This window comes from Apodemus sylvaticus, chromosome 6 (genome assembly GCF_947179515.1).
Source record: "Apodemus sylvaticus chromosome 6, mApoSyl1.1, whole genome shotgun sequence".
Lineage (NCBI taxonomy): Eukaryota > Metazoa > Chordata > Mammalia > Rodentia > Muridae > Apodemus > Apodemus sylvaticus.
Window position 1 is genome coordinate 52,758,495 of NC_067477.1, and position 24,650 is coordinate 52,783,144.

At 42.8% G+C, this 24,650-nt stretch overlaps 2 protein-coding genes across 6 annotated transcripts in view; one reads left to right on the forward strand and one right to left on the reverse strand.

The window, feature by feature from the left end:
* Positions 1-17,996, reverse strand: Dmac2l (distal membrane arm assembly component 2 like). 5 transcript variants are annotated; one of them, XM_052185737.1, is made up of 6 exons: positions 17,925-17,984; positions 14,821-14,966; positions 5,806-5,916; positions 3,686-3,894; positions 2,996-3,167; positions 1-911 (listed from the first exon to the last, which is right to left on the reverse strand). In XM_052185737.1, the coding sequence occupies exons 3-6, from the start codon at positions 5,910-5,912 to the stop codon at positions 797-799; spliced, it is 603 nt and encodes a 200-aa protein (XP_052041697.1). In that variant the 5' UTR covers positions 5,913-5,916; positions 14,821-14,966; positions 17,925-17,984; the 3' UTR covers positions 1-796. The 5 variants fall into 5 exon arrangements, with proteins under 5 accessions (XP_052041697.1, XP_052041696.1, XP_052041695.1 ...); XM_052185736.1 differs by having other exon boundaries at positions 14,798-14,966; XM_052185735.1 differs by lacking the exon at positions 14,821-14,966 and having other exon boundaries at positions 17,925-17,996.
* L2hgdh (L-2-hydroxyglutarate dehydrogenase) overlaps positions 17,989-24,650 on the forward strand; it is a 26,406-nt gene continuing 19,744 nt past the window's right edge. Inside the window, exons 1-3 of the mRNA XM_052185730.1 lie at positions 17,989-18,281; positions 19,860-19,975; positions 20,589-20,740. Coding sequence (XP_052041690.1) covers positions 18,142-18,281; positions 19,860-19,975; positions 20,589-20,740 — 408 coding nt within the window. The 5' untranslated portion in view covers positions 17,989-18,141. The remainder of the gene's footprint in view (positions 18,282-19,859; positions 19,976-20,588; positions 20,741-24,650) is intronic.

Here is a 24,650-nt window from a genome sequence, read left to right on the forward strand (position 1 = left end):
TTCATCTACTTATGGCATTCTTTATTAGCATTTCCTAGATAGGAAATTCATTTTTGTATTTATATTTTTATATCCCTTGAGTTCATAGACGGTAGAATTCAAAGTATTTGAGAGATAGCAGTAGCATTGAAGCAGATGGGGAGTAGGGTAGCCTGTTTCCTTTGTTTTTCCAGCAAAACTAGTTGGGTGTAGATAAGTATTGCATTCTGTTTAACCAGCAGTGAGTAGCCCACACTTTAAAGTAGGCCAAAGTAGCCAGCACCTCTCTTTCTGAGGAAGGGCATTTTTAAACGTATGCACTGTTAGGAATGCAGCACTGCGGGAGCTTATGCAATCGAACAGATCCTGGGAAGCAATACAGCATGCTGCTCTCAACACTGACAGCTTTGTGCAATGGGTCCCATCAGCAGATCTGTAACTGAGCCTTCAGGTTTTCATAATTGTACATTTACAGTAACATGCTTCAGTGTGATGCAAATTACTGTAAGAAACAATAGTAGCATCGCAGTTTAAAGAACTCTACATCAACATCTACATATACATATATATATATCAATGAGAAATACATTAGAATTAAAATGCTATGTTGTATTTTTAAAAATGATTCAATGTACATAATTTCTCACTTCCAACTAAGTAACTTCAGTGAGTCACTTGTGATTATTTATTCTCTTCCTGAAATCCATTCTCCATTTCTGAATCATTTTCACAGTTCTATTGATGATTATATAATACTTGTAGCTATCTGGTATCAGCAATTTCAAGTGATCCTTAATAGTGAAACCAGACACTTATTTTACTTCAGGTTTAATTTTAGTTCCAGAGAAGGCAGTGCTGTCGTTAAGACTTGGATAAGGTATTCTTTATCTCTTATTCCAGGAAGATCACTTAAGAACAAATATTTGAGGTTCCTACAAATAGAGAAAAAAAAAACAATCACTTCACTGTAGCCTTTTATGGCTTTAAACAGGAATTAAATTTATATGATTTTAGATAAAATAACATGCAGAAGATGTTTACAATGGCTTCTCAGAGCAACAGTCTTGAGAGTCACATTAAATGAAACTTATGTGGGACTTTATGATTTTTCCTAATTTCATTATTCTTAGTTTTATTTCTGTACACATACAAAACAGATCTCCTTTGTATGTAAAATATTAATAATGCAAACAAACAAACAAACAAACAAACAAACAAACAAACAAACAGTATTCCGGGGTGGGGGAGGGGCTCTTTAAGGTGCTCAAGTCTCTTCTCTGCTGGAGGAAGTAGCGAAGCCTCAGCTCGTGTGGAGATGACTGAGTCAGTGCTCTTGCTTCTGTTTCAAGCGTCTCAAGCTGCCTGTGGTTCTGAGACTCTGATGGATCCGTTGCTATTAAACAAGTACACCGGGCAGCCCCAGAGTCTGAACGCTAGGATGAAGACAAGATTCAACTAAACTGACTTCATGGTCAGTTTTTGCCATTATCTGAGAGCCCTGCAATGTCCCCTCCCCTGCTGCCAACGGCCAGCACTGCACGCCAGGAGGCATAGAACGCTGACCTGCGCTCCTGACCCATGGAGCCGTTGGACTGAAACAGTCCTTGCTAGGAGTCTGCTTCTGCCTTTTCATGGACAACTCATCCCAGGCCATGGCATGGTTAGCGGTGGAAAGGGATACAGATCAGCTTTCTCAAAACAACCCATGGTACTTTTGAAATGCATTATTACTGGACAGTGTTCTAGGCACCAGAGACAGAAAAGTGAATCTTTTTTTTTTTTTTTTTTTTTTGTAGCTCTGGCTGTCCTGGAACTCACTCTGTAGACCAGACTGGCCTCGAACTCAGAAATCCACCTGCCTCTGCCTCCCAAGCGCTGGGATTAAGGGCATGTGCCACCATTGCCCAGCTGAAAAGTGACTCTTTCAAGGATTTTTTCCCCCTTAACTCAACTTAGTTATATAATTACATGCTAATTGCTAAATACCAAACGCCACTCGGATGCCAAAACCACAGAGAAATGGCTTTAAAGGCAGAGGAAACAAGACGGCGGTCTCTTATGGAGCTTACTACGATGGGCACTAGGCCATGTGCTTTATGTTACTTTACTTTAAAAGTCATAAACATGCCACTCTTTCGATATAATAAAGCCATTATCCGTACTTAGGTTGGCAACTGACTGTCAAGTGTTACAGGCGGAAATGTGGCCAGGTATGATGGTGTCTTCTTTCACTCCAAGACCTCTGGAGGCAGAGGCAGGCAGATCTCTATGAACTCTAGGCCAGCCTGGGGTACGCAGCAAGTTCCAGGCCAGCTAAGGCTACAAAAAAAAAAGAAAAGAAGGAAGAAAAAAATGGGGTCTTTTGTGAGGACTATGTTTGTATGTATGTAAGGTGTATGTGGTTTATGTGTGTGTGTGTGTGTGTGTGTGTGTATAGATGTGCATACACTGAGGCTTGAAGAAGGTGTGGGGTATCTTCTGCTATCAGTCTTCCCCTAGTTCTGAGGCAAGTCCCCTGCTGGACCTGGAACTCAAGTTTTTCAGCTAGACTGATATCTAGGAAGCCTAGCAATCTTCCTGTCCCTGTCCTAGTCAGTGCTGGAGTTAGAAGACTGAGTGGGACCACGCTTGGCTTTTATTTGGGTGCTGGGATCCAAACTCTGTTCCTCATGTTTGCATAGCAAGCATTCCTAACTGCTAAGAGTTCACACTCTTGGGAGATGGCTCAGTGGCTCCAGGCACAGTCTGTCCTTCCAGAGGACTGGCCACATGGTGGCTCACAGCCATCTGCAACTCAAATTCTAGGGGATGCAACACTCTCTTTTGGCCTCTGAGGGCACTGCATGCACATGGTATATCAACATACATGCAGGCAAGACATTCACATACATAAAATAAAAACATGTAAAGTTCATATTTTAAAGTATACTTTTAGAACTACAGACATCATCTCTAAACTGTTATATATTCTGAATATTTATATTATCAAGTTTTTGGCTTGGTTTTGACCACTTACTTAAAATGTCGCAAAGCAATGATGCCGTTGTCTGTTACATTTCCACAAGCAATTATTTCCAGTTCCAACAGGCTCTTTCGTAAATTTTCAAGTTGACTAAGCCTCTGCAAACAGTTATCTTCAATATAATGACACTTGCACAGTGTTATTTTTTCAACATGCTCTAGGTCCACTGGGGAAAAAGTATAGTTAAGAATCCTTTTTACTGTCCCATGTCTAACAGTTCTTGGTTCACCTAGGACAGGGCTGGCCTGGCTTAGACTGTCTAATGAAAACTGGAGTGACCGCTCACCCTGTTAACCATATAACATATTCATTACACAGGTTGTGCTGATGGAGGGGCCACTGAAGTCACATGCTCATGCAGGGGAAGAATGGAGCAGAAGCTATCTGGATACGTCACTGAGGGGCTCACAAAGGCATGAATCTGACAAAGATAGTCTGATAAAATCAAATAGACTTTGGATTTAAAGTGAAAAGAACACAGACAGAAGCTCATGAGGGAGGGGAGGTGTGTGATCTCTATTTACTCTCAAGATGAGCATCAACACAGGAATAAACAAACTTTAATTTTCCTGGAACAGGAAAAATACAAACGCATGCCCATGACTATGACAGTGAGGGAACTATAAGGAACATTCCTTGCAAACCGCCTGCATACCCTAGAAGCCAATGACGGACGGGGCTTACCCATGTGATCCAGGCCAATGTCCATGATACAAGAATCGGTGGCATCAATTGCTTGAATCTTGTATCTGTCTATGGAGCCTGCTGGGAGTTTGTTATAGTCCTGTAGCCACTTCTGGTGGCCACAGTAGCGTACTTTGGCTCCACACCGAAGTAGCCACTCAGATGCTGCCCTGTCAGGACCAACATCCTTCATGCGTTCATAATCTACTCTGTTGACAAGAAAAAAGAAGCAGGTCACTTCTATTGTCACTAGCTTCTTAGTTGTGGTCACCAACATAAGTACAGACCAGTGCTGGGTGGTGGGGGTGTAGGCCTTTGATCGTAGCACTCAGGGTCCGGGGCAGGGAGCAGGGGGTAGGAAATCTCTGAAGTCAAGGCCAGCCTGGTCTACAGAGTGTGTTCCAGGACACCCAGGGCTATACAGAGAAAAACCTATCCCTGGGCAGAGTGGGAGGGAGGGGACAAAAACAAAAACAAGTAAGCAAACTAACAAATAAGGACTAGAAATATATTTTATTTCAAATGAATTAATGGGATCCATGAAAATAAAAACCGTAGCTCTTTCTGTTCACTTTTTTCTTTATTTTTCTTTTCTTTTGCTTTTCTTTTACAAGCTAGATCAATATCAACATAATTACTAAGTTTTTGGAGGCAGAGTCTCACTGTACCAGCTAGCCTGGCCTTAAACTCAGGATGTATTCTCCTTTGCCTCCTCAGTGGTGAGGTTACAGGTACAAGCTCTCATACCTGGCAGGACAGGATTTTATTGTGTTTATTGGGGCTTGGACCCAGACCCTCCCTATGCTAGGCAAGCACTCATATGTGCCACAGACCTGACAGCAGTGATCCCTGGCACCATAGAGTAACTATCTGGTAACCATTTTCATTACTGATAAAAAAAAAAAATTAAAGAGAAGCCAGGTATGGTAGCTCACACTTTAAACCCAGCACTTGGGAGGCAGAGGCAGTTGTATATAAGTTTGAAGCCAGCCTGGTCTACATATTGAGTTCCAGGACAGCAAGAGCTACATAGAGAGACTATCTCAAACAAACAAACAAACAATTAAAGAAGGAATAATTTTTAACCCACTTTCAAATTAGTCTCCTTGTGCTATTTACTAATTTCTGTCCTTTTCTCTTCTTTGTAGTCACAATGGTAACAGTTAGCAATAAGAAGGGGTTTGTTATTCCTGTTTTAATACTTCTACAACTATGCCATATACTAAATTTTAAACTTTTTATTTTTATTTATTTTATTTTATTTTCCCTATGTAGTCCTGACTATTTTAGAACTTACTATGTAGACCAGGCTTGTCTGGGATTAAAGGCGTGAGCCACCACATCTGGGCACACTAAGTTTTTATTTTATTTATTTATTTATTTATTTATTTATTTAGACAGGGTTTCTCTGTGTAGCCCTGGCTGTCCTGGAACTCACTCTATAGACCAGGCTGTCCTTGAACTCATCAGAAATCCGATTGCCTCTGCCTCCCAAGTGCTGGGATTAAAGGTGTGTGCCACCACCGCCTGGCAGCACACTAAGTTTTTAAACACCAGAGTTCTCCTAGTAGTATTCAAAAGGCTAATAACATTCCTCAAGAAACTAGAGAATATGGCATTCCAAAGATGCATATAGTATTGAGTATAAAAAGACTAAACATTCACTTTAGAAAATGTGAGGGGCATCAAGAGACAAAGAAGAAAGACCCACCTGGGGCTGGGCAGGGCTTGCTGGAGCCTAATTGCTCTTGAAGAGGATGCGGGTTCAGTTCCCAGCATCCACAGGTGGCTATGATGCCCTTCCAACCTCTGTGGGCACCAGGCACATACATGGTACATATCCACACATGCAGGCAACACACGCATACACATAAAATAAAATGAATAATCTTAAAAAAGAAAGTAACTAACATTCTATAACTCAGATAAGCAAATTTATTCTTTTGTAAACTATTTTTCTGTTTAAGTATGTTTTACTATTTGTAAAAAAAAGGATCATATTGTATTTATTATTCAAAAATCATTTGAAACACACGAAATAACTGTGTAGCCAATGAGCAATTTAGAGCCTGCCCAGTTTTAGAAACCCCACATTTCTTCACATAATTAGAAACACTTACTTATTAAACACTGTATTCAACCATTCCCAGAAGTATCTGGAGTCACATGACCATGGGATTTTCTTTAAGCTGCAGAGCTGCCTTGAAATTTTTCCAAACATCATCATTGATCTAGACACAAAACAGTATCAGCATTAGCCAGCAAGCAGAGTCCCACATATTTAGTAACTTACTGCGCAGCTTCAGTGCCCAGACTCTCGTGACAACAGAGCTGACCTACTAACCAGTCACTTCTGTCTGTAACTCTTGGGTTTTGTTTGTTTTTTATTTGCTGCAAAGTGAGAAGTTGGTACTCAGTGCTGTCTAAGGTCTCTTTAGCTTAAACTTCATTGTTTGAACCTTGCCTGTCTGCAGTGTTGCCTCCTCATGTATATTCTCTGTATAACTACTGATTTGCTCAAACTAGCCCCACTTCAATATATATTTCAAAAACAAAATGGCAAACTATAGTCCTGTAGGGAACAGCAGGACAAAGTTAGTGTCTCCATCCGAGCAGGGAGATAAAAGCAGATCGAGTTAGGACAGACACAAGTGGATCACCAGAGTAGCAGACAGCCCTCTGCATGGCAGCTCAGGGAGCTGAGCAAGAAATCTCACTTGGCTGACCCTGTATTTTCTCCTTTGTGAAAAGAGATGACTTGTTCAGATGATCGCTGGCCATGAGCAGCTGAGAAAATAATTTCTGATTAGGTCTCCGCAGATGTATCTCAAGTCAGCTTCTCTCACTGTGGACCAACTGTGAGGGTTGAGGGTTGCAAGAAAAGTGAAAGGTGCTCTCTGTCTTTGAGGAAATTATAAATGAATCCAAGGAGTAACAGCTCAAGATAAGTCACCAAGTAGTTCAAAGAAATGACAAGACTTGATACATGCCTTGAAAGACCTAAAATAAGGACGGAGATGACACAACAGAAAACCCAGGCAGTTATGCTAGGTTTTAAGCCAAGGCAGGAAATTAAGGCATCAGTTTGCCTTGTACATGGGGATCATGACAAGAAGAGTCAGACACTCACTGCCAGATCACAGAAGGCTTTGCAGCCCGGATATCTGGACTATATTCTGCAAACAGCAGGGAGTTGCTGGGATATCAGAATAGAGCACTGCATTGTTAAAGCTATGTGCTCTAGGAAAGTTACTCAGACAGCAACACCAAAACCAAAGGTCAAATCAGGTATGGGGACATGGTCCTATGATCCTAGCTATTTCAGAGGCTGAGGCAGGAGGATCAGTTGAGCACAGGAATTTGAGGCTAGCTTGGGCAATATAGCTACAGTCTGTCTGAAAATAGACAAACAAGTAAATACAGAATGGCCCAGAAATAGCTAACAAAGGCTTCAAAGATAGGACTTAGTTACAGAAGGATGGAATGACATTGGAGTTAAGACTCCATATGGCTCAGTAGGGGACATACAGAGACAAGAAGTAGAGCACTTGAAGATGACACTAAGCTTTGGTCCTCGTCCACTGATGCAATGGTGATGTCATTATCTGAAGCCAGTATCAAGAAGATGGCTCAGTGGGTAAAGTGCTTGTCAACAAACAAGAGGACCGGAGTTCAGATCCCTAGCATTCTGCTCTAACAGCCTATCTGGCAGCATGCACCTATAACACCAGTAGTGGGGGAGTAGGGATCCAGGGAGCCTTTGTTGGCCACCCACTCTGGCCTAATTGGTGAGCTCCAGGATTAGCGTGAGACCCTCTAAAAATAAGGTGGAAATGTAACAGGGCCCAGACTGCCCCTTAGCACGATCGACACCTTGATGAAAGCACCATTCAGGCCATAACACTCAGATGTAAATAGTACACCTGCCAACATAGAAACAGAGACCTAATCCATCTAAGGCCATAGTTCTGCTTCTGGCTAACTGTTCTTTTACCTGAAGCACATCAATTCAGAGCATGGTTTTTTGTGCTTAAATTTTCACCCCAAGAAAGGCTCAGGTTTACCCTGGGATCCCAAACACCCAGTGTAGTCAGTCACCTGCTGGCTAATAAAGACTTTCTATTGGCCTAAACCCATGCCTGAGTAGTCTTTTCTGGTGGACACTACACAACAGAAGTGACTGAAGAAGACACTCCATATTGACCCTGACCTCCACATACAAGCACACATGAGCACAAAGGACATGGGCAGACGAGTACGCATGTGCGCGCACACACACATACACACACACACACTGCAGTACGAGAACAAGAGACTGTTATTGGTTCAGTTTCTTTTCCTTTGTTTTTCAAATTCTAAATATGAAGTGTTGGTAGAACTCCTAGGGGAAGATGACCAACAAAATCACTGGAATAGGAGTCACAAAGTGCTAGAACTGGAAGGAACTTAGGTCAGCTACGCGAAACCTCTCATTTAGAGATGAAGAAACTAAAGCCTTGATATTAAGTAACATGCTGACACTCTAAATCCTTTCTGGAACAAGGTGCGGCATTAATAAATGCATGAGCCTAAAGGACCTTGCTCAATGTCTCATAGCTAATTTGTGTCAGGGTTGCATTTGAACCTAGTACTCTTTCCTATCAGTCAGGGCTCTGGATGATTCTAGAACAGGAGAGAGAAGGTTTAAAGATGCCAGAGTGGGACACATTTAAAGCTGAGGACATGGGGCACTGGTGTAGTGAGGTGTCAGCCGGAGGAAGGACGACGAGACCTCAGGGACACCTTCCTCAGGCCTCCCCCCCCCCCCCATCGTTCCCCAGCCCCGCCCTCCTTCTGGCAGTGCTGGGAGCTGATCACAGGACTGGGGATATTAGGCAAACACTTTACTACTCGGCCTATGGCACCTCTGAGTCTTCACCTTTCTCTCCTCTTCCTTCCAAGGCTGTCCTCATCACCACAAACTCTGTCTCTGCTGCATCCCACAGCCTCGGCCTTTCCAGACTTTTGTTAAGCTCTCTCCACCTATATCCATTTTGAACAACTTGTTTGTGGCCAATTTCATTTACAAAGCTGGGCTTTCTTTTTTAAAAAAATATTATTTATTTATTATTATTTATACAAGTACACTGTAGTTGTCTTCAGACGCACCCCAGAAGAATGCATCAGATCCCATTACAGATGGTTGTGAGCCACCGTGTGGTTGCTGGGAATTGAACTCAGGACCTTTCGGAAGAGCAGTCAGCGCTCTAATCGCTGAGCCATCTCTCCAGCCCAAAAGCTGGACTTTCTCATCCTCAACTCAGAAGTATTCGTTCCATCCCAACCTCATCTGTGAAAAATCTTACCAAGCCTCTCATTTAAATGCCACACCCATCCAACCATCCATTCATTCATTCATTCATTCATGCTCACTGAATGTGTGTTGTACTTAGTACAAACTAGCAATGGTGAGGCAAAGCAGCAACAAAAGAAGTACAAAGAAAGATCCCACCCTGTTCTCTTACAACCCAGTTTCATGGAGAAGGCAGATGACATGCAAACACAAACATTATCCAATACGGTTCCTTGAGGCATGGACTTGCATGAGAGCCTAAAAAGGGGGGAGGGGGGGGTAAGGGGAAGGCTTCATACCAGAATTTTTTTTTTTTGAGATAGGTTTTAAATAATCTTTAAGAGTTTTTAAGCATCATGTCCCAGCACTTAAAGGTGGGCAGAGGCAGAAGATATGAGTTCAAGGCCAGCCTGGTCTACATAGTAAGTTCTAGACCGTTCAAGACTACACCGTGAGACCCTGTATCACAAATAGAGTTTTCAATCAGAAAAATTAAGGGGGAGGAGAACAGGCATGGAGGGGGAGGAGCAGGCAGAGCTAAACAAGCTAAAAATACTTGTTTCCCTTTTCAACACAATGCAACAATTTAACAGAATCTGTTCCTTAGCAGTCTTCAGTGGCCGGCAGGCTATTGCGGTGTAAAGACCAAGTCAGAAAAGCCGTGAGTAAGCAGTGAAATACAAAGTCTCTGAAAACTCAATACTTTGTTGGTTTCATTTTGGTTCATTTTCTAACTGAACTTAAATAAAGGCAAGGCCAGACTTATTTTAGCTATGATTTCTAAAGACACTAAATGTTTTCCCTAAATTGAGTTATAGTAAAAATTAAGTTTATATCTAGAAATAAAGTTTTAAAACTTTGGTGGGTGTTTACATTCTGAACTTCAGCTTAGCTGACATCTGAGAAATACTTCCTGCTTGAAACCAAGTAGTGTGGCCGGCAGGAGTGTTTTCTACATGGAAACAGGAGCCCTCTAGCGGTGAGTTGGTGAATATAACTCAAGTAAGTTAAATCAGAAAATAGTTGTCGCTATATGCAATAAGTAATTTAGAAATTTAAATTTTCAAAGAAAACACACTTCTATTGCTATCAGAAGAAGCCCTAAGTTTATAATAGTGTTTCTAACATTTGAAATTATATTTGTGAATTAATAAAGGCCAAATCTCTAATGTTACTATATATAGAGACAGACAGACTGACAGTTTTCTGAGTACATCTGTTAGCACTTACTTATTTGCATAAAGTGAATATTTTAAAGATGGAACTTTTGATCAGATATACTAAATGCAGTTGCTGAATGGGCAGACTGGTTTGCTGGCCAAATGCTGAATTAGTTCCTGAGAGTGACAGGGTAGAGTCAGAGGTGGGCAACAGAATGGGTAAATTTTTCCTTAAATACAACTCTATCCCTCTCTAGTCTTCCATGAGAGAATAAACCCCTCATTATCTGCTGAACTGGCAGTGACCTTTTCTGAAGATGATGCCAAGCAAGACAACACTGATGCCCCTCAGACCCACCAATGATTGCCTCTGGACCTGAAACCACCTCAAGGCTAAGCAGGCTCCTACGAGTGAGAAAGGTTAGTCTACAGGAAAGTCTGTGTACCAATAAGAGCGTAATGAGTGTCAGGTCCCAAAGACACCCAGGACCTGTGGCTCCCCCTGGCACTTCTCATCCCATCCCCTGTCCTAACCCTCCCCAGTCCAGGGGCTGCCCTCCCCTCCCCTCCCCTCCCCTCCCCTGCCCTCCCCTGCCCTCCCCTGCCTTCTGCCCAGCTTCTGGTTCCCATATGACCCAGGCATCATGGCCACACACTCTCTTGGCTCCACTCTCGATCCTTGGCGCCCTCTCTTGATGGACTTGCTCTCCCTCTCCCTCTTCTCCTTCTCTTACTCTCCCTCTGTCCCTCTCTTCTTTCAAGGATGCCTCTGGCTGAACTCTCCCTCAAATCTACAACAATCTCCTTCTCTTTACCCATATCCTGGAGCTGCCATGTCCCTTCATTCACCTGCTCACTGAACCCTGGGGTGTGGTGTCTGAGCTCCCTTCCAAGGGACTCAGCCTCTTCAAATCAAGCTGGTGATTTGACTCTCCTAAAGTATGTCTAGACCATTTGTTGCTGCTAGCTTTGCCTACTTCCAAATTTGACTCCCAATTCTAGAGTCTGTCTCTTGAGCTAATTCTTCCCTCCACCTGCTCCATCCATCAGCCTGTCCTTGCATTCTCAGTAAGTGTCTCTCTGGCTCCTGGAGCCTGCCTCGCCCTCCTGGGCATCTGTCACCTGGGCCTCTCTCTATCTCACCGGCTTCCTATGCCATGTGGATGTCTCTCTATTATGACACTCCTTCTTCTCCTGCTATTGGAGCCCTCTTTTCCACAAAGCCTCTCTGACCACCTCTTGAGCTGCTGTCTCCTCTCCCTGTTCTAACCACTCATCTGTCCTCCCCTACTGGGTAAATGTCCCCCTATGGCAGACACCGTGCAGGAGGAGCTGCGGTGGGCAAAGTGAGCTTCCTGGAGAAAGCTCACTGCTTTGCACAGCTGTGCTGGGTGAATCGTGGCGAGGTGTGGCCTCAGGAGCGCTGTTCCAGCATTGCTTCCTGCAGCCATGTGCCTTCTCAGTTTTCTAATATGATATGATTGGGGAAAGAAAGACTCTTTCTGCCTATAGTCTGTTATGATTGATTCCTGGGTATTAATCTACCACACTGGGCAAAATTTCCTGCAGATCAGCATGAAGATGGAACTTTCATGAAATAATGCTGTTTAGATGAACTAATGATTTTATAGAATTCCTGACTTGATTTAAATACTTTTAGGAAATTAGAATAGTTGATAGAAATTTTAAGAAGAGAGTTTTAGTTGTTTTGCCAGAAATATAATGAAGTTAGAATCAAGAATAGAATGTGCCCCTCCTCATAGAACAGTAAGTAAAGGCTGCCTGAGGAGGAGTACAGTGAGCTTGCATATGTTACAAGCACACCGCTTTCACTAGGAAGAGAAATAGGCTTGGATATGTCAGGTGCCGCAGGTGTGCACCATGATAAAGTAAGGCCATGAGCATATAAAACTATTGTTTTGAATTTATGGATTAAAAGAGATAAAATGACCGCTTAGAACTTATAAACAATAATGCTGCTGTAACTCCTCCTTCTGTAACATCTTATTTGTTTTTGAATGAGGTAACCTTTCTTCTTACATAGAGACTTTGTCCTAAAAAATATAAAAAGGCAAAGAAAAAATAAAAGTATGGAGTTGTTGGAGCACCAAATGTGTATATGTGCATATATGCATATGTATGTATGTGAGTTATTGGAGGTTCTTTCCATCCACTAAATATGTGTATAGATGTGTATAAATAGGTGTGTGGGTTGTGGGAGGCAGCTTGTCAGAGCTTTGCTCTGCCCACCAACTGTGTGCATTTATGTATATGTCTGTCTGTCTATGTGTGAGATTGTTGGCGTTTGCTTGTTGGAGCTTGCTTGTTAGAGCCTGCTTTTCTTCATCCAATGTGTGTGTGGGGGAGGGTGCATAATTTTTTCTTTTATTTTCTTTCTCACCAGCCCCTAAAAAGTTAAACAGCATAGAGTTTCTCACCAGTCATAGAAAGAACCCCAGATAGGTAAGCTTGTGCTGACTCTGAATAACCTACTGCTGTCCGCAGGGCACCTATCAGCTGCTATTGGCACCGCCCCCAATCTCTGACTCCATACCTCACTGCCTTCCTCAATTAACCTGTGGTGTTGAAGATGGCCGTCAACACCCCAGGAGTTGCCTACTTTGTCTACTACTACAAAAGCCACACTAGTATGCTAGGAAGCTCCTTTTGCTCTATGGGCCCCTATCACACGGAAGGGACACTTCTCCTTTCAATTTGGGACATTTGTCTCTGACAAGTCTTTCGGCCCACTTGGGGATGCCCTGGACTGACATTCTTGTCACCATGACACTTAGCCCCGCCCTCCTGCTCCCTTGGTTCTCAGCTCCTTCTTGGAGCTTCCTCACCTCCCCTTAGGAGGGGCAGAACCACAGCTTGCCTAAGCCCTTCTGGGCCCTTCTGATCTCAGGACCCTTCCTCTGTTGGAGTTCTTGTCTGTGACCCTTGGCTTCTGTCTCTCAGACTCCTGGAAATCCTGCTGCTGCAGGATTAGATCCTCCTAGCCTTATATGACACTTCTCTTCCTTCTTGGACTCATCTTATTAAAGTCTCATTATCTTACAGCAAATGGCTGGCCCCAATATAGCTTAATGGCCCAAAAGTGGCACACTTGATTTCTGAATTCTCTCATATGGTAACAACTTCTGCCACTGCACAAAAAAAGATCCCTAAGTCTTTTATGTCTAAACTTCTGTCCTCTACACCCAAAAGCCTCTTATCCTTAAGCCTTTTCTACTTTCCACTTTTGAAAATATTTTAACGATATAATTTCTTCCCTCTTTGCTTTCAAAAATAAATAATCCCAGCACTCCGGAGGCAGAGGCAGGCGGATTTCTGAGTCAAGGCCAGCCTGGTCTACAGAGTGAGTTCCAGGACAGCCAGGGCTACACAGAGAAACCCTGTCTTGAAAAAACCAACAGACAAACAAACCTCAAAAGTCTTAAGTCTATGCTGTAAACTATCTCAAGACTTGTTAAGTTCACTGAGTATGGTTTTAAAAAAATCTGTAACAAAGTTTAATTTAAAAGTTATAATAAAAGGCTTTAGTTAAAAACTATTCATAGGTAATCTTAATTTGCCACAACTTACTATAGATGTGATTCAACTCTTATTTAGGATATTTTGTTTATGTAACTTGGATTCAACTCTTATTTTAAAAATAGATCTACTAAGAAAACAAATATTTTAAATAGCAACATTGCGTCAATCTTGTCTGATGACCACATCAGAATAGAAGTGACCACATGGCTGGCAGCCATCTTTACTAAGGTTAAAAGAGAGTACATACAATGTATCTTCATCACTACCTTGATTAAGATGACCTCATGGTATAAACCAACTAATGCAGTAATCCTTCCTAGTCTTACTGTTCAACAGCAGGCTTCTAAGAATGTTTAAATTAGTAGCATATGTTTGATGAATGAGGTGTTTGATAAATAAGGTTTATAAATTCCTAAGGGCTACTCAGTTTAACAGTAACTGATTTGAAGATATTTGTCTAGTCTTTTTGTCTTTGATAACTTTGCTAGGCTTTTGTTACTTAGATAAACCAGAGTCATTTAAAAGATAAAACCTGATATTCTGTAATGGCGCACTATAACAAGGACCAGGGAAGTTCTCAGTCTCCCTATGGACTATATTTATGGTTTAAACTTTGCTCTGTTTATGGTTTAAAGTTTTATGTTGATGCTAAAGGATCTTCAATAAAATCTCCAATTCAAACTTTAAGGCTCAAATTTAAGAGGGATAAATCTGTAAAATCCTAATCTTATGAAATCAATTAACTCGATGTAAACTGTTAAAGATAATTAAGACATGCAAGTTAATGCTGAGACACCGTTGAAAAATCTAATTCTTTAATGCTCACAAATATATTCATATGCAAGCTAAGTACTAATGTAATTCATTTACAAGCTTTATTTAGTCTTCTGTATAAAATCATGTATACTTAGTAAATAATGGTCCTCAGATTCTCAGAGATCTCCTGCATATGGCATTTAAAATGATTAATGGAAAACCGTTCCATGATAGACAGAAATGCCAGCTCCTTATGGGATCCCTAAGGTCTCAAAGAGAACAATGGAGTATACATGACTCCACATGGATTGTGGTAATACTAACCACCAGGCAAAGAGCTGCCCCACCTCACTTGAAGCCAGGGTCTGGATAAAGTGTGGACACTGTTGGATGGAGAGCTCTACTCTTGTCAAAGTTGGTCAGTTTTTCCAAGTTCCTCATTCAGAGTAAAAATCTCTCAGACCTGGGTCTGGCAGCCAAAGGCCAGAATGTCCTGTGAAAGATATAGTGTTATCCTGTGTGACAGCCAAAGACCTCCAACTCCTGCCCTCAATGAAGACATCAACCCCAGGTACTAGGGTAACAGTCTAGGTAGTGATAAGTCTGTCATTTTAACTGATATAGAGATCATTTTGTTTATACGTCCAGCTATAAATTATCCTTTTCAGATCTCTGTAGCATTGTCAGTTACCAGGTACAAGCAAACCAGTTAATTGTCTCTGTCCAATCTATATATCCAACCCACTGCATACATAGGAAAGGTAGCAATGCTTTTAACCCAGAATTGGTTCTGGGTCCCCAAACTCTCACTATGACTCAAAGCCATGATTCTAAACCTCTCCAGCCCAGGGGACTTCCCTTCCCTTCCCCCAGCTCCTGATTCCTATGTAACTCAGCCATTTTGGCCACACAGTCTCTTGGCTCTCTTGTTGTACTTGGAGCAGTCATTCTGCTCATTTTCATTCACTGAATTTGCTAATTAATTCAAGCAGAAATCTGGGGGAATATGTTCCCCAGATCCGAAGTCGAGCATGGTTCTCCACACTGGGAGGGTCCAGAGCATGCCTTTCAATAGTCTCTAGAACTGGAACCGGGAGGCGTGGCACTGGCACGGTCAGGAGCTTTGCCTTTGCTTCTTCTTGTGCCAGACCTTATGATTGGAGACACTGATGCTCAACTGAAGTCAGTGTGATGGGTTTGAGTCCTGGATTAGCAGGGGTCAGGTGGCAGCAGTATATTGTCAAAGGTAAAATGGGTGTAGTTACGGTGGCCAGCAGCAGAGGCACAGCAATGTTTGTAATGACTGGTGATAGAGCGCTGAGACTTACTCATCTTTCACCTTGTTTTCAGAAGCCTAAGTTTTCATTTGATCTGCATAAGCAAAAAAACCTCTAGAACAAATGAAAGGAACAAATCTACATTGTAGCACAGCAATAGGGATTATGGGTGCCAGCTAATCTCTAGACTATCCATTGTACAGACACAGAACTCCTTGAGTCGAGGAAGGAGGGCCCTGACTCAAAACTTTCAGGACTTTTAAAGTACTGAAAGTTGTAAAGACTGAAGGACTCTTTTCTAAATATAAGTTATTTATTTAAGCCAGCTCCTCACAAAAGCAAAGGGATAGAAAGTTGGTATAATGATCACCATTTGATAGAAGGGATGAGCTTAGCATCGGGTCCTTTGTTGCCCCGGTGAAGGTCCAGACTCATTTTACTCATCTTCATAGCCAGTCAGAAATGGAATAACATGACTTATGGAAAAAAGAGTGTAGCTATTGCCTCAGGGAAAGGGCTTATCTTGACTCAAAGAGGGGGTAAGTGACCAGCTCCGGTTTTCTACTGCCCTTCATGTTGCAACTCCAGGAAAACGAAGAACATCCTCACTTCCATCCTGGGCAGTGCTATGAAGTACTATGAAGCCTCCCACAATTAGCTTAGGGCTTACTAGGGCTGCACTTAACAGGGGATAGCCCACTTCTCAGCAGGTCCATCCTAGCACCTGAGACACCCTCAGTGCACTGCGACAGCTGATACCGAGACTGTGTGACTTTTAAGGTTATATTCGGGGGCCTGGAGAGATAGATCTGCAGTTAAGAGCACTGGTTACTCTTCCAGAGCATTCAGATTCGATCCCTAGCACCCACACGGCAGTTCATAAACACCTGAACTCCAGTTCCAAGGGACCCAATGCCCTATCCTAGCCTCTCTGAGCACCAGGCACAAACATGACATACCAACATGTACGCAGGCAAAACACCCAGATGCATAAAAGTTATTCTATATTTTATATTGTGATATTAGTGGTAACATGGCATGTTGGGACCAAACAAGAAAGGGAAGTTTATCCTTTAACAGTGATGTGCTTTGGTTGAGTTGACAAAAGGTCAATTGTATTAGTTTTTGGTCAAATTGACAATAGCTAGAATCATCTGGGAAGAGGAAATTTCAATTGAGAAAAAACTCTTCTATATGACAGGTAAGATGATCGTGGGGCATTTTCTTGATTGAGGATTCTTGTGCAGGGGCTAAGCACTGTGGGTGGCACTCTGGGCAAATGGTCTTGAGGTATACAAGAAAACAATCTGAGCAAGCAGTAAGCAGTACTCCTTCAAGACCTCTACTTCAGTTCCTGATCTGACTTCCCTTCACAATGGACTGTAAGCTGTAAGATGAAATAAATCCTTTCCTTCTGAGTTGCTTTTGGTCATGATATTTATCACGTCAAAAGTAAGGTAGGCCACTGGGGTCTTTATTATTTCTCACAACTGTACGAGAGCCCACAATTACCAAGAGAAGGGAGGGGAAACTGGGGTAAGGATAAAGTAAATTAATTACTAAAAAAATTTTTTTAAAGAAGGAAAATAAAAGTTTGGGGCTAGAGAGACGGCTCCATGGTTAAGACTGCTAACTGGTCTTACCTGAAGACCTAGAATCCCAGCACCCACCTGGCAGCTCACAGTTCCTCAAAAATTTCCAGTTCCAGGAAATTTTACTCCCTTTTCTGTTCTCTACTAACTCCTGCACACACCTGTTGCAATAAGCTTATATAGGCACATACACAAGTCAATAATAAAAACCAAAAACACACTAAACGATGACAGGGACCGAGCTGTCTACTTTCATCCAGCGCCGGGTATTTACAAGCCGAGTGGTTGAATGAACCACACCAACCAGGCGTCCCACGAAGAGCCCAGAAACCTGCGGGCAATCGGCCGGGGAGTGACAGTGGGCGGCAGGATGTGGATGAGCCCCCGGCTCCGGGCCAGGGCGTGGCCAACCGACCAGGAGGCGTGGCCGAAGGAGAGGCCACTGGAGCCAGAAGTCACACCGCCTCGCCTGGCCTTCTCTGGCAGAACGGCGCCGGCGTCCAGCTAAGTCTCTGCCGGCGGAGGCCCGGGAGAGTGAAACCACCACCCGGTCCCCGCCTTCGCCCTCGCTCTTCTACTCACTGCGTACGGCTTCCCTGCGTCTGGCCGGCCCTTCGCCCTCGGCCTTTCCCCTCCACCGCGCTCGCCCATTGGCCAGCGTAGGCCACGCCCACGCTAGGTAAAAGCGCGTGTTTCATTGGCCCTCGCTTGGGGGCGGGGCTGGAGAGCGGCGCGCTTCACCCTAGAGTCCGTTCAGGCTGCTGCAGCAGAGGTTGGGGAAGGGGACGAGGCGCAGGCCATGTGGCCCACCGTGCGTTACCTAGGCGCTGTCTGCGGACAGGCCCGACGCAGCGTTGCTGGGGGCTTCCTTCGCGCCAGCCGGCCGGGGTCCGGGGTGCCCGAGCTACTGTGCGGGGGTGGCCGCAGCTCCAGCACCAGGTAAGTTCGAGGCAGTGGCCTGCACTTGCTGGTATCTCCTACTGAACCTGTGCCCGATTGAAGTCTCTGTCCCTGGCGAGGAAGTCCTGATTCTGTGGTCTAGCCTCGAATTCCAGGAGCTGCTGTCCTGCAGCGCTCGTCCACAGCGTTTGTGGGCCATAGGAAAGGCAGCGTTGAGTAGAGGTCAGGAGCCAGTTTGGCTCCGGATACACGCCTCCTCTGTTTCTTTACCACTCTAAAGGGTGAATGGTGACTGGGACCCGAGTCTGGCCCCTAGGTGGTCATTTTGAAGATTAAAACAGCTAGCACACTGCAAATGAGTGTGCTGCTTCTTAGCTAGCATTCCCCGTGTGGCTTGGAAAATCCAGAACCTGGCTTCAGTGGGTCAGTTCCTTGCACACGCTAGAGTTGTCCTCATGAGAAGCAACTCAGTTGCTTACCATGAGCTGCCTAGGAAAGCCGGCAAATACAGTGTTCTGTGGGAAAGCTTTAAGAGGGAGAAACTTTTGTTTTTTTTGTGACAAGGTAGGTCATGCGAATGGATTTAGTGACAGACAGTCGTGGAAAAAAACTAGAGTGGGGAAGTATTTTTGTTTAAGCTGTACCTCAAATTTTAGGCTAAGGGGCACGTTAAAGGGTAGTGATTTTTCTTTGGCTGTCCTATAACTCTCTGTATAATCAGGGTGGCCTCCAATGCCTCAAACTGCCCCTCCTTTCCAAGTGCTGGAATTAAAGGCATGTGTTAATCCACCTGCTCCACCTTAATTTGTGAGACTGGGTCTCTCCAATCTCCCCCCCCACATCCCTGTCCCCTCCCCCTGTGTGTGTGTGTGTGTGTGTGTGTGTGTGTGTGTGTGTGTGTGTGTGTGATGTGTGTTTGTCTTTTCTCTTTTTTCTTTCTTTCTCTCTCTCTCTCTCTCTCTCTCTCTCTCTCTCTCTCTGCCTTTCTTTCTTTTGGTTTTTATTTTAGACAGGGTTTCTCTGTGTAGCCCTGGCTGTCCTGGAACTCACTCTGTAGACCAGGCTGGCCTTGAACTTAGAAATCCGCCTGCCTCTGCCTCCCAAGTGCTGGGATTAAAGGCGTGCACCACCACCGCCCACCTGTGTTTCTGTTTCTGTGTTTGTTTTTGTCTGTTGCCTTGTTTTTTCTACATAGGTCTCCTTTGTATCCTGGCTATGCTGTGGACCAACCTGGCCTTGAACTCACAGATCTTCTGTGTCTGCCTCCATAGTGCTGGAATTAAAGCTGTGTACCACCACATAAATAACATGCTATATATTAGTACTTTAATTGCTCCCTAATGAAAACTATGCAAGTGGAGTTTGGTGAGGTCTATAAACATAAATTCTTTTTTAAAAAATTATTTATTCATGTATTTTATGTATGTGGATGCTCTGTCTTCGTGCATATCAGAAGGGGGAAGCAGATCCCATTACAGATGGTTGTTAGTCACAGTCACCATGTGGTTGCTGGGAATTAAACTCAGGACCTCTGGAAGAGCAACCAATCCTCTTAACTGCTGAGCCATCTCTCCAGTCCCTAACCATAAATTCTTAAAGCTTGCTTTCTTTTTAAAGCTCATTTGATATAGTCATCGTTGGAGGTGGGATTGTGGGGCTTGCCTCTGCCAGAACACTCATCCTGAAACATCCTGAACTTTCGATTGGCCTGGTGGAAAAGGAGAAGGATTTAGGTATGCATACCCTAAACTTGCTAGGAACCTGCTTATTTTGCCAGGCTGAATCAGTTATGAAAAATGTGCTAGTGTCTCATTTTGTGTTCTCTTGAAAGCAAAGTCTGGGATAAGGGCTTGAGAGGAGACGGTTTATTTGAGGGATAATATGAAGTGGTGGGAAGAAGAGAGGGGGTGGGAAGAATAAAACCACAGAAGTACACTCTTCACTGGACACTTCCCGCTTGAGTGCACTGGGACCCCAGGGAGTAGCAGAATGCCCCCCCAGGTTTGCACTCATTCATCTAATCAGCTTCTAGGATTGTCCCGACTGATGCTAATGGCTCCACTCTCCTCCAAAAAGACAGAAGGGCCTTGGAGCATGAGCAGAGGGCCTCGGCAGGCCTTTAAAATAGCTTGATGAAGTGGTGTTTAAACAAAGGTTAAGGCTGCCATCAGGCATGGATGGTTTAGCATGGATGCCAGGATAGCTGCTATAGGAAGTTGCCAATAAACAAAATCTAGGCAGTATTTTTAAGTGACGTGGACTCTGATGGCTTCATGTATAATTGTTCTCCACCTCCTAGGCTTTGTGTGAGTGGTTTACTGTTTTACCCCGTCTCTTGTTTCGTAGCTGTTCACCAGACTGGACACAACAGTGGCGTCATACATAGTGGCATCTACTATAAACCGGATTCTCTAAAAGCTAAGTTGTGTGTAGAAGGCGCAGCCCTGATCTACGAGTATTGTGACCTCAAGGGGATTCCCTACAGGCAATGCGGCAAGGTACAGTGTTCCACTGTGGTCTCGGCTTATTTATAACTAGCAATTTCTTAAAATGTTGAAAATTTTAAAAAGATGTGACTTGTTCTGCTTTTGTGCCTATGTAATTTAATATAAGGAATAACAAAAAGATGATGTTGTGATTTCATGTAGTTAAAAGTAAGTTTTGGGCTGGAGAGATGGCTCAGTGGTTAAGAGCACTGACTGCTGTTCCAAAGGTCCTGAGTTCAAATCCCAGCAACCACATGGTAGCTCTCAACCATCCGTAATGAGATCCGATGCCCTCTTGTACGGCTGAAGACAGCTACAGTGTACTTAGATATAATAATAAATAAATCTTTTTTAAAAATAAGTTTTATTGACATATAATAAGTATGCAGTTTAGATTTTAGTATATTTACAAAGTTGTGCCAGTATTAACACTAATATAAAAATATTTTCATCACCTCTAAAATAAATGCTATACCAGCAGCTCATATTTCTACCACTCCTGGGCCCCTAACAACCATTTTGTCTTCTGTCTCTATACAGGTACCTGCTTTTATACATATCTTTTATTTTTTTTTTAAAGATTTTATCTATATATTTTATATATAGGATGAGTACACTGTAGCTATCTTCAGACACACCAGAAGAGGGCATGAGATTCCATTACAGATGGTTGTGAGCCACCTTGTGTTTGCTGACCTCTGGACCTCTGGAAGAGCAGTCAGTGCTGTTAACTAACATCTCTCCAGCCCCTATATATATCTTATAAGTAGGATTATGTCTGAACATTTTTTCCTGTGGTATTTTATGATATTTAAAACAGATATACATTTGCCATTATGTTTTCAGAGATTGTCCATATTGGAGCATTAATTAGAACCCTGTACTCTCTTATGGCTGACCCCATTGTGAGGATACGCCGCACCTTGTTTAGGCACTTACCAGCCGGTAGCCATTGGGTTGTTTCTGCTTTCTTGTTCTGAATGAAATAGTAATAGGTCCTTATGTATGACTTCTATGGAACCACATTCTCATTTCCCAGTGGAATATTTCTAGAAGTGGATTCCTGGGTCCTGCGGAAACTCCATCTTTAATATCTGAAGGAACTGCCAAACATGTTTTCCAGATCATTACAGTTACATTTTTAAGGTAATTAGTGAGGATCCCCTATCCTCATATGTTACTCATAGTCTTAACAATGTTTTTTTTTTTTTTTTTTTTTTTTTTTTTTTTTTTTTTTACTTTAGCCAATCTGATAGCAATGAAGTAGTACCTCAAAGAAATTTTTGTTTGTTCATTGGATGCTTAGAGTTTTGTTGTTGTTGTTTTTAAGGCTGGTGTTCAGGCTAGCCTTGAACTTTTAAGTCTCCTGCCTCAGCCTCCAAGTTGAACTATAGCCTTTTAACAGTATAACTGGCTTTCCTCATTGCACTGACTATTGCTACCAAGTACTTTTCCTTTGCATGTATGAAAGTGTGAGTGTGTATGTGTGTGTGTGTGTGTGTGTGTGTGCTTCTATCTCTATCGTCTCTATCAGATTGGCTAAAGTAAAAACAAAATAATACGTGTTGTTAAGACTATGGAGGCCAGAGGTTAACATCAGGTATGTTTCTTAATCATGCTCTACCCAGGTATATCTCATTCTCCTGTCTCTGCATTGCCAGTGTTGAGATTACAGGCCCATGTCAGCAAACCAGTTTTTACAAGGGCACTAGAGAGCCAACCGCAAGTCCTCATACTTGCCCAGCAAGTACTTCCCCACAGAGCATCTCTATTTTTTAAAATTATTTTTCATTTTTAATTTATTTTTAATTGACAAAAATTGTATTATATTCAATATATAGATGTGAATATGTGTGTGATAGCATGAATACACATAACAGACATTTTGTAATGCCATTACTTAACTGACCTTCAGCTTGATGAGTTGTTTGTTGTTGTTGTTTGGTTGGTTGGTTTTTCAAGACAGGGTTTCTCTTAAGTAGTTTTGGCTATCTATCTTGGAACTCACTTTGTAGACCAGGCAGGCTTTAAACTCACAGAGATCCTCTGCCTCCCAAATTTTGGGATTAAAGATATGCACCACTACCACTGCCCAGTTTACACTTGGCTGTTTTAAAATCTGTTCTCAATAGTCTCCAAGAATACAGTACATTGTACTTCCTGTAGTCACATGTTCACAAAGGATCTTCTCAACTGTTCTGATCAGTCTTCACTTGTTCCCAGCCACTGGTAACCAACAACTTCAATGAATTTAGTTCTTTCAGAGTGTACATGCAACAGCCTTTATGCCATATTTTCTTTATTCATCCATTACTGGACATTTAAGTTGCCTTTCTGTCTTTGAATTCAGAGATCCACCTGCCTCTACTCCCAAGTACTGTGATTAAAGCATGCACCACCACCACCTGGCTTGTTTTATAGTTTTCACTGTATAAGTCTTGCTGCCTCTTGTTAAAATTATTCCTCTATAATTTATTTTTATTGATGCTTTTATGATAGATTTGTTTTCTTTTCTTTTTAAAAGATTTATGTATATTATTTATATGAGTGCACTGTAGTTGTCCTCAGACATGCCAGAAGAGGGCATTGGATAACATTACAAGTGGTTATGAGCCACCTTGTGGTTGCTGGGATTTGAATTCATGACCTCTGGAAGAGCATTCACTGCTCTTAACTGCTGAGCCATCTCTCCAGTCCCAAGAATTGTTTTCTTAATGTCATTTGTTTTAGTTGTGCGTGTGTGCATATTTCTTAGGCTTTTCTACCTGCGGGATCCTGTCTGGTTATCTACACCTAGATTACTTTTCTTTCTCAGCGTGCACGCACACACTTGCTCTCTTTATATATACCATGTTTTATGTATAAAAGTTAGAGGACAAGCTGTGAGAGGCATCTTTTCAGTCTACCAGGCAGGTTCCAGGACAAAACTCTGGTGTTTAGGGCTGATGGCCTGTGCCTTTTCCAGCAGCGCCATCGCCGCAGCCCCTGGGGTTTTGCTCTTTAAGCATCAGAGAATGTTAGAATTGGCTTTCTGCGTCTGTTGAGCTTTTCTGACTCTGCATCATTGCTCCAGTGTATCAGGTTGTAACTAGCTCTGGTGGTCAAGCTGATCCTTCTGTGACCCATCCCACCTGGTTATGTCTTACGGCCCTTTTTATCTGTTGCTGTATTTAATTTCACTGTTTTGCCAAATGTTTTTGCATCTGTATTTAAAAATGAGGGCTGAGGGTGTCAGGAGACACATGGGAGTGTATTCACTTCATAAAAGTAATTTAATAGCTGTGCAGTGCCTGGCTTCAGTGGCCCACGCCTTTAATCCCAGCACTTGGGAGGCTCAGACTGGTGGATTTCTGAGTTCAAGGCCAGCCTGGTTTATAGAGTGAGTTCCTGGACAGCCAGGGCTAACAGAGAAACCCTGTCTTGAAAAACAAACAAAACAACAACAACAACAACAAAAAAATAGCTTGGTGGTGATGCACACACCTTTAATCCCAGCACTTGGGTGGCAGAGGCTGGTGGGCTTAGTTCAAGGCCAGCCTGTTTTACAGTGAGTTCCAGGAAAGCCAGGGCTATACAGAGAAATCCTGTCTTGAAAAACAAACAAAACAACAACAACTAAAAATAGCTGGGTGGTGGTTCACACACCTTTAATCCCAGCACTTGGGAGGCAGAGGCTGGTGGATTTAGTTCAGGGCCAGCCTGTTTTACAGAGTTCCAGGAAAGCCAGGTCTACACCCAGAAACCCTGTGATAAACAAACAAAGTAATTTGAAAAATGTTTCCTCCTCTTTAATTTTTTGCAAGTCAGGTTTGATTCTTTCTTAAACATGTGATAACTTTTATGTGTAAAGGCTTTGCTGCTTCCCTTTGTAGGCAGTTGTTTCTTATACTTAGTTTTTTGGTTTTTGTGTTTCTGTTTTGCT

Bases quoted from the DNA above. Each gene is read 5' to 3' on its own strand.
- Dmac2l (XM_052185735.1), bottom strand. From the start codon at position 5,912: ATGATGATGTTTGGAAAAATTTCAAGGCAGCTCTGCAGCTTAAAGAAA. The intron at 3,895-5,805 runs GTAAGTGTTTCT...TCTTGTCAACAG, and splicing joins TTGAATACAGTGTTTAATAA to AGTAGATTATGAACGCATGA. The intron at 912-2,995 runs GTAAGTGGTCAA...CTCTATTTGTAG, and splicing joins ATTGCTTTGCGACATTTTAA to GAACCTCAAATATTTGTTCT.